At 41.5% G+C, this 10,213-nt stretch overlaps 1 protein-coding gene across 1 annotated transcript; it reads left to right on the top strand.

Annotated features, from left to right (window-relative positions):
* Positions 1-6,108: 6,108 nt before the first annotated feature.
* kbtbd13b (kelch repeat and BTB domain containing 13b) lies at positions 6,109-7,862 on the top strand. The gene has a single exon (XM_057837515.1). It carries the CDS (start codon positions 6,109-6,111, stop codon positions 7,528-7,530), a length of 1,422 nt encoding a protein of 473 aa, XP_057693498.1. The 3' UTR covers positions 7,531-7,862.
* The last annotated feature ends 2,351 nt before the right edge of the window (positions 7,863-10,213 follow it).

Below are 10,213 nucleotides of genomic sequence, written 5' to 3' on the forward strand. Positions count from 1 at the left end.
AGTCTTTTACATGACATGCCAGGTATTTGTCAACTTTTTGTTATGTACTTCCTTAGTCTAAGTACATGTAAGACTGGAGTGGAACACACTTTATTCAGTGAGATTCTCAATGTGCACACGTATCATCACTTTGATGTTTTTCTAACATAATAGGGAATGGGACGTACTACGTCATTGTTTGGACCCGCCTCCATGCTGGCAATATAATTCACTTCCGGGCCGGCAGAGTCAATGCGGATTGTAACGTGTGATAGTGCTAAGCTAACTCTTTCGGTGTTTTAGAAAGAAAATATGGGTGCTTTATTGTTGCGTTACCGGGTGCAACAGCGTCTCCTACGACAAAAAAAGGGGTGAGGAAAAATGGACTCACTTTTCACCGTTTTCCTGCATGGAGGACCAAATATCAGATCACGAAGGTACGACGGATGGCTGGATTGCAGCGGTTCGTCGGAAAAGCATTTCTTATTATCATATTTCTGCTGGAATGAGAGTGTGTTCCTGTCATCTCTACTCTTGTAAGTTGAACGATTTATCCACTTTTGGTTTCAATACGTTTTTGTTTTTTTACACCGTTGTGTAAATCTGCCTCGGTAGCAATGCTCGCCTACTACGACTCCCCTACCTGTTGTGTTCCTAGGTAAACCTGCTGACAACACATCCCGATTGGTCACCATCTCTCTTCTTGGATCATTTGACAAAGAAAATTTGTTCAATGGAGTGGTTCCATTTGTCCTGTGTCGGACTCAAACAAGCCCCTGCAGCAGACGCCATCTGGGCCTGCCCTTCTCGTCGATGAACTGCGGGCTTTTAACTTGTGAAAATGCAAGAACTTTAATGCACATATTTATTCTGCCTGGCTATTTAACTATGGCCAGTGACGTTTTTTTTTTTTTTTTTTTTTTTTTAACCACTTTGACAAAGACACCTTTCATTGTAATGTTGAATTTATATATTCTATTATTATTTTTAAATTATAATATTCTTATTTGCACTTATGTAGACTTTAGACTGTCAATTCAAATAGTGTTGGAAAAGTTGCAATACCTAAAATAGAAATGCAAGAACTGTAAAGTACATATTTATACACCTTTATTTACCTAAGGCCACTGGATGTTTTTTAACTGCTTTGAAAAATACAGGTTTTGTTGTGATCTTGTATTTATATAGTATATAGCTTTTTATAATGTATTATGTATTATAATATTTGCTGCCCCCTGCCAGAGTGTGGGCCATTTTGTACTAAAATGATTTTAAACTGTCAGTTCAAATACTGTGTTGGAGACTAGTACTTGCAATACTTAAAATGGAAATGCAAGAACTTTAAAGCACATATTTATCCTGTCTGGCAATTTACCCAAGGCCAGTAAATAGTGTTTTAAACTGCTTTGACAAAGACACGTTTATTGTGATCTTGTATTTGTGTATTACTTATAATTATATAATATTTGCTGCCACCGTCAGAGGGTGGGCCTTGTTTGCACTAATTTAAAGATTTTAAACTGTCAATTCAAATATCGTATTGGAGAAATTGCATTACTTGAAATAAATCTATTGCAACTTATCAGTCCCAGTTCTTGTCTACAACACTGTCCAAAAATTGTCAATGCATATTCCAAATAGAATAACAAAATTAAGTCACCTGACTTTGTAATTATTACACCTGTTTATTATGAAGACCTGAAGTAAACAACAAGCAGTTACAGTTTGTCAAGAAGTTGTTCAAGTCATGTTTTGGTATTCATATTTTATTGACTTTTCATAACACTTGGGATCGTGTTTGTAAGAGCAGAGCAAACTGAAGTTTCAGCGTGCACTCTTCGCCTTTCCAACCTCTCAACGCTCCGATGTGGTGCGCTTGACCTCAGAATAACCCAAGAAGAGATATGGTGACCAATCGGGATGTGTTGTCAGCATTTCATATGCAGGTTTTCCTAGTAACACAACAGGTAGGTGATGAGGAGGAGTAGGTTAGCATTGCTACCGAGGCAGATTTACACAACAGTAAAGAAAAAAAAACAAAAAACGTATTGAAACCAAAACGGATAAATCGTTCAACTTACAAGAGTAGAGATGAGGGGAATACACTCTCATTCCAGCAGAAATATGATCATAAGAAATGCTTTTCCGACGAACCGCTGCAATCCAGCCATCCGTCGTACCTTCGTGATCTGATATTTGGTCCTCCATGCAGGAAAACGGTGAAAAGTGAGTCCATTTTTCCTAACCCCTTTTTTTGTCGTAGGAGACGCTGTTGCACCCGGTAACGCAACAATAAGCACCCATATTTTCTTTCTAAAACACCGAAAGAGTTAGCTTAGCACTACCACACGTTACAATCCGCATTGACTCTGCCGGCCCGGAAGTGAATTATATTGCCAGCATGGAGGCGGGTCCAAACAATGACGTAGTACGTCCCATTCCCTATACAACACCCACAGGAAGCGCATACCACGCCCTCACTAAATCATTTAAAATAATAATAATAATGATCAATTTTAAGTACAATCGGTTATAAATTATACTTGTACATAAAATTATAATGAAAATGTGATCCCTCTTTTTTCGCGGTTAATAGGGACCAGAACCCACCGCGATAAGTGGAAAAACTGCACAGTAGCGCCCCCCAACCCCCCCCAAAAACGTATTTTTTTTGTCCAATGTATTTGTTCAGCTCTATCATTGGAAAGAGATCTGGCAGTGCAGGATTTGAGTCCCTGGCGGAAATAAATTCTTTAAAAATAAAAAAATGTGATTTTCTGGGTTTTTCCCCCCACATTCTGTCTCTCACGGTTGAGGTTTACCCATGTTGACAATTACAGGCCTCGCTAATATTTTCAAGTGGATGAACTTGCACAATTAGTGGTTGACTAAATACTTATTTGGCCCACTGTACAAGACACTTTTTTTTTTTTTTTTTTTTTTTAAACCTTTTTACCCAAAGTATATTAAAGAACTTGTAATGTATATATTTTAATAAATGTTTTTTAAGCACTTTAAATATGGTAATTATGATAAGTTTTAAACATGTTACAGTCCCACAGAATTATTTGTAAACAAGAAAAATAGTAGATGCCCAGTCCATTTTAAAAAAAGTTTAAAAATTGCTTGTCTTTATTAAATGCTTCATTGAGTGTCCACTCAAATCCACTCCAGCTGCTCACTTACACACAATGAGTTGCCACAGCAACTGTTTAAAAATTTAAACAATGATTAACATATGTGGCGCTTTGAAGGTCGAGTCTCTGGCAAGACCATGTGAAAGTGAAATGTGAAAGCCCACAGACTTCAAAAGAGGAACTTTTTCTTTTTTTAGGCATGTCAAGTGATTGGAAAGGTGGCGAACAGCAGTGTGGCCTTGCTTTAAGTTTGTACAAGTTCACTCTTTTTTTCTGGTTGATTTACAAATAATCTAACCGAAATATCTGAAGATTCACAAGTGATACCAGGGTTCAACTGCTTTGTCTTCGGCTGCAAATTGTGCAGACGATCGAAGGGAACAAAAAATTTGAAACTGCCTAATTTGCTAAAGGCGGGACTCAATGAAAATAGTGCAACGACTGGCTTGGAAAAGTCACAAAAGAACGAATAATTGACCAGGATTTCAGGGAGCAGATCAAAAACACTTAAGAGGACGTGGAAATGTGTAAGCCTTGCAATATTTTCTGTCAAACTGTAGTTTCTACACATTCACACCAAGGAAGCACAACCACATTCATTTGTTTTGTTTTTTTCACCAAAACTTTGTTATTGCTGCAAGCTGTAACATTTTTGTTTCTGGCTTATTTAAACTTGCACATACACTGAAGGAAACCAGACATTGTCATCAATTAATTAAAAAGGAAAAAACGGACAGGATGCAAAAAGCTGACATATCTGAGGAATGTAGAACGTTTGGTCATGTTTGATAAGTCGTTGTAGGTAGGACATGTATATATAAGTAAAAGTTTGGGATTTTAAAGACTCAACTAACTTGCCATGTAACAAATATGTAAACAAGCAAACGTTTTTGGGTAGGTAGCAAGAAAATAGACTTGTAAATTCAGTGTTTCCCCTAGGATTTTTTGAAGCTGTGGTGGTGGGCTGCATCGGAGTCGGACAGCCTCACCATGTCGTGCCACAGCGAATTTTTTTTCCTTCATTTTTTCCCCCAAGAAGAACCATAACAAAGATATATTTGAAATATTTCATTAGCCAGGCTAATGTTGTACCTCTCAGCTACAGTACATGTATGTAAAATGCGTAGCTGATTACAGCTACGTTACCCGATGTACTAATGCGACTTTTTTTCTCGTGGCAATAGTACGACTTACATCTCGTAGTGACTCAGGGTTGGCAACCCAAACTGTTGAAAGAGCCATATTTGACCCCCCAAAAAACACAAAAAAAACTGATACAGTATGTCTGGAGCCACAAAAAATTAAAAGCCTTTTACAAGCCTTATAATTATCGATACTAGCTATATTAGCCTACTATAGAAATACGTAATTAGCCTTCATGATTAAATGTTTGTTTTCCCTGCAGTGGATCCTATAGAGAATGACGCACCACGTGACTACTCTGTTGTACTATGCCACCACAAGTTTAACTTCATTACAATATTAATGAATTGAAAGAATGTTTGTGTCATGTTTGTCCTCCTAGAAATCCTATTAAAACAAAAAATATATATTTCCCTCCCCCATCTTTTTCCATTTAAAAAAAAAAAAGCTCCGAAGCATCGCTAAAGAGCCGCATGCGGCCCGAGAGCCGCGGGTTGCAGACCACCGTCGTAGTCCTCCTTTTTCCTTTTATTTGACCCTCATAAGTACTACATTACCACAACAATAACAGTCCTTCTGTCAACTGACCCATTTAGAGCACTGGGGGAATTCTAATAGCCGTGTAAAGAGTTTTACTTGATTCGGTGAGAAGGTGAATAGTTTTTTCCCCGTTGTTCGTAAACTAAATTTCCACACAAAGGCACGTCGAGGTACCATTAACTTAGCAAGGAGAGGTATGAGAGTCATTTTTCGAGTGTCCCAGAGCTCGCGAAATTTGGGTGGGGGGGCGCATTTATCAAAGTTTCGTCAGCCGTAATTGTCTGAAGTTGGCGCGCCGGTGTTGTGCCGAAAAACAGCCACTCCACGTGAAATGTCCCCCCTGACGGGAGCGCCCACACGTCACTCGTACAAACAGCCTTTTCTTACCAATCGATGGACACAGAAACGACGTTCTTGTACCGTGAATATGTATCATTTTACTCTGCTTGAACTGATAAATCGTTTACTGTGACCAACGCTCTGAAAATAGAGCAAGGCTTTATTTTGGGCCCCGCCTCTCCGCAGTCTCTCAGCGCAAGTTAGTCAAAGTTTGCTTTAGACGGCCGTCCACCGCTCACTTTCGCCGAAAAGTCCGATCCAAATTATTGTAATGCCCCGGATATGGGCAAGAAGGAGAGAAGTCTGTATTTGCTTACCCACTTTATTGTGGTAACAATAATAAAGAAAAACAATAACAAAATAACAGCGGGCTGCTACAACATGCGACCGCTATCTCTCGCTATCTCGCTCGTTCTCCCATTCTTCCTACTCGTTCCCCTTGCGTCTCTTAAGGGGGGGCCTGCATAGTTACGAACATTAGGCTACAATACACAATGAATAGGTGTCCGCTGAACTCCTCCCACTCGGCTGCCGCTAGTTTGAAGCGGCCTTAAAAAATTTTTTTTATTTAAATAAATAAATAAAATACATCTCATTTGCCAGGCGTGGCGGCTTTCATTTTAGTGTGGCGGTGCGCCACAATCTGTTGAATATAGGGGAATCCCTGAAATTAGCAGAATATGAATTTAAGACTTTACAACCATCTCACTCTATTAACGCTGAATGATAAATCTGATCTACTATGGACTTTGATTATCGAAATTTGCACACCCTGAGTTTTAGGACATGTGGTCAGAGCAGCGACAATGTGACCCGTGTGTTGTAAATGTGACTCCGCTCAGTTGTTGTCTTCTATGTTTAGCTGCCCTATTTTAAAATGGGGTCTCCTGCCAGAGCGAAGCCACTCTTTTTTGGCCTCTCAACAGCATATCAGCAAACCAGCCAGCCAGAAATTGGTGAGAGCATCTCAATGTCATTAAATGAGAGTGAATCCGATGACGACAACTGTTGCATCGATTTCGGCGGTGATCGACTGACGGTGGTGGTAGAGGACATTCGTTTCAATGAGAAGAAGGCGCTGCTGGTCCAGAGCTGTGACTACTTTGGTGCACTCTATCGCTCCGGGATGAGGGAGTGTCGCCAGGAAGAGATCCACCTCCATTGCCTGCGCGCTCGCGGTTTTTGCATCGCCTTAGCTGTTATGCGAGGTGAGGTGCCTGGTTTAGATGCCGAAAACATAGTAGAGGCGATTGAATGCGCTGCTTTCCTCCAGGCGGTGCCACTCACCAGGCACCTGGTGGAGCTTGTGGACTCTGACAACTGCTTGCTGATGTTCCATACTGCTGCAACTTTTGGTCTCCTGGAGCTATACTATGCTGCGGCGCTATACATTCGGAATATGTACGCAGACATAGAGGCGGAAGTTAAGCAGATTTTACCACCAGAGCTCATCTCTTTTGTGGAATCGCTGAACCCGAGTGTTTTAATGGCCGTTGGTGCCCACGTCACCTGCGGAACAGGTGAAAGCGTGCACGCTGCTTCCAGGACTGTCTGCTACCTAGATGAAACAGCGAACACATGGAGAACTTTGACTGATCTCCCCCTGGAGGCCAGCACCTCCATGGCGGGTGTGACTGTCTTGGACAACAAACTGTACATTGTCGGAGGTGTCCGTGGTATCCACAAAGGTGTAGTCGATGCATGCTTCTGCTACGATGTGAACAAGAACATCTGGACCGAGTTGGCTGGTCCAGCTCAGCTACGGATCAACCTCAGTCTCATAGGACATGATTCTCACCTCTACGCAATCGGAGGAGAGTTTGAGGGTACAGTGATGTCGTCTGTGGAAATACTGGAGGTCCGGACTGGCAGGTGGAAATTCGCAGCCCAACTGCCACAGCCAGCGGCGGGCGTGGCGTGCGCAAAAGCGACTGGAAGGATTTTTGTGTGCTTGTGGAAGCCCTTGGAAACCACCGAGATCCACGAATATATCCCAAGTAAGGACCAGTGGCGTCTGATTACCAGCCTTATTCGACGCCAGAGCTATGGCCACAGTATGGTGGGTCACAGGGACGATCTGTATGTGATGCGCAATGGACCGTCTGATGACTTTCTGCGGTGCATGATGGACTGTTACAACTTGAGCACAGGCCAGTGGACCTCTCTTCCGGGACACTTTAACAACAGCAAGGGCTCGCTCTTCACGGCGGTAGTCCGAAGCGACTCAGTCTTCACGCTCAACAGGAGTGTCACACTAGAATATGTCATCCATGCCAAAACATGGAAACCCCGACGCCAGATGAAAGGCTTCCCCCGGAGTGGATCAGTGTGGACATTCTTACTCAGACTACCTGTACATAATGCAGAAAAGACTTTCAGTGTGACTTCCTGAGTGTAATGTTCATGCCTTTTTGTATCCGACACAGCTATCCAAAATGACTAAGAGGAAAAGGTCTACTTCACTCAGGAACAGCCATCTGTTCTATATCATCCAAAGTAGGACATGAGAACCCCCGGCTAACCGAAGTCCCAATACCATAAACAAGTAACTGATAAGGTTTTTATCCTGACTACAATTTGGGTGATGGTATTGATCCCTACTGACTCAGTTTGCTTGACTTTACTCCCAGTGTTGCCAACTTGGCGACTTTTCAAAGCCTCTAGGTGACTTTTTTCTCAAAAGCGACTAGCAACAAATCTTGCGACTTTATCCGGTGTTTTTTTTTTAACTCATCTTTTGCTTCTCTCACGACGTTATTCGTCTTTCCTACAGCAGCTATTACAAATACATGCAAATAATGCAAATTAGGTGACGACGCCATCGTGCAACTTCTAGCGACTTTTAGGACAGCCAATAGCTACTTTCCTTACGGGGCCAGTTGACTACACTGTATACTCCAGATAAGTTGGCAGTCAGAAAATTAGTTTGGAATCAGATGGAGTGGTTCAGTGTGGATAATCCTGCTCTGCCACCCTGTAGTACACCATCTTTCGGAAGACCTGGAAAGCCTACTTCATAAAAAACTACCTCTGGGCTTGGGTTACCGATGGCCCAAGTGATTTCTACAACTAATAAAATTGTATGATCTGGCAAACCTGCAAGATGGGCCACAGGGAACACCTGTGACACAAAACTGGCCGTCAGATAACTTCTGGATTGCTTGGTCCAGCACAGCTTTCCCAGCTAACTTAGACTACACCCAGGACTGGTCACCTGTCTCCTCCGAGGAGCGCCACTCTGGAGAATGTCATCTAAGGGAAGAAAAGAGTATAAAATAATAATTAATTATACTACTAATAATATACATTCGATGACAATCCTGACCTTCAAACAAATGATGCATAAACTTTATTACATAACGTATATTGTTTTCCACACTTTTTATGTGTGTGTGTTAGAGGAGGCGTGGCCCGTGACCCTTCTTGCCCAGCAGAAAACCCTTGACCCTTTAACCCAGCGGTCTTGAAAATATTCCACATAGTGTCTCAGTGGGTGTAGGATTTCATTCTAACAAAACAAGACGACACCTTTCGACAATCATGTGTTATACAAAAGAGATCAGTTGATTCCAGTCAGGTGCTGCTTATTTTAGCAGAACCCTCATTGGTTAAGCGGTCTGTGCTCAGTTGGTTGGAGAAAAAAACAGGACCCACAGTCGGCCTAGAGTACCATTTGGAGATCCCTGCCTTAACCCGATACATACACTTTTATCAATCGGCTAAAGACCAGCCTGAATGCTCCAGCTTCCTCCACCTGTATTATTTCGCACAATGCTTATTTATTCATATCCCATTTAGGTATTTACAAAGGAGTTATAAGGCCACGTATCTTTTTAAAGATAAAACATTGGACAAGTTAGATAAACTACACGTATAGAATTTGTGTCCGTCCCCAAACAGCACATTTAATCATTCATTCATTCATTTTCTGAGCCGCTTATCCTCACTAGGGTCACAGGGGTGCTGGAGCCAATCCCTCTGTGGATCATCTTACATTATTTTTAGCCCCTCCCCTCACTCACACCGGCCCTCTTTACCCCCCTCTAATGCGGGTGCACCCCCAGCACCTCAAGCTCCATCCAGAATGCTGGACGTGAAATAATTTATTCTTATAGTAATTGAACCTTAAATATGCAATTCATGAAACATTGATTGAATTTTCATTTTTTAAAAATCACATCCTTTAGATGGTGTCTTCCTGTATGAATGCATTCCTAAAATCAGCTGTTGAGATTCCTCATTGACCGCTGCAACATCTCAGTTGGGATTCTGTGAATTTTATCCTGAATTCACCATAACGGAGTGTTTACTTGCGCAAGGTCACTTTCTGAAGGTCCTGCCACTTGTCTGGCTGTCTACCAATCCACACTTCAAAAATTCTGTTTTCTTTTTTGGTCACCCTGTGTATACTGTACGTATTCATTCATTCATCTTGTAAGCTGCTTATCCTCACAAGGGTTGCGGGGGTGCCGAAGCCTATCTCAGCTAACTATGGGCAGAAGGCGGAGTACACCCTGAATCGGTTGCCAGCCAATCGCAGGGCAGAAGGACACGAACAACCTTTCGCGCACACACTCATACCTCGTGCCAATTTAGAGTGTCCGATAAGCCTACCATGCATGTTTTTGAGACGTGGGGGGAAACCGGAGTACCCGGAAAAACATTTAATAATATTGCAAGAATATCATCTGATACTAGGTGGATCTTGAAAAAAAAAATTGTGTGTAAAAACAGAGAAAAAAACCTACAGTGAAGATAAAGACTTGTTTCTGTAAAAAAAAAAAAAAATTTGACTTTTTTGACAAACTATTTTTTGCGTGGATGAATAGTGATGAATTGTGATAATAAATAAACAATAATGTAATAATAAATAAATAAATATATACATATATATGTACACAGTGTATATATAATGTGTGTGTGTGCAGGGTGGGTGTATGTATGTACCGTAATTTTCACACTATAAGGCGCACCTGAATATAAGCTGTCACCCACCAAATTTGACACGAAAACGGCATTTGTTCATAGATAAGCCGCAGCTGTCCTCACTGTATTATGGGACATTTAGACTAAAA

This window comes from Corythoichthys intestinalis, chromosome 5 (assembly GCF_030265065.1).
Source record: "Corythoichthys intestinalis isolate RoL2023-P3 chromosome 5, ASM3026506v1, whole genome shotgun sequence".
NCBI lineage: Eukaryota > Metazoa > Chordata > Actinopteri > Syngnathiformes > Syngnathidae > Corythoichthys > Corythoichthys intestinalis.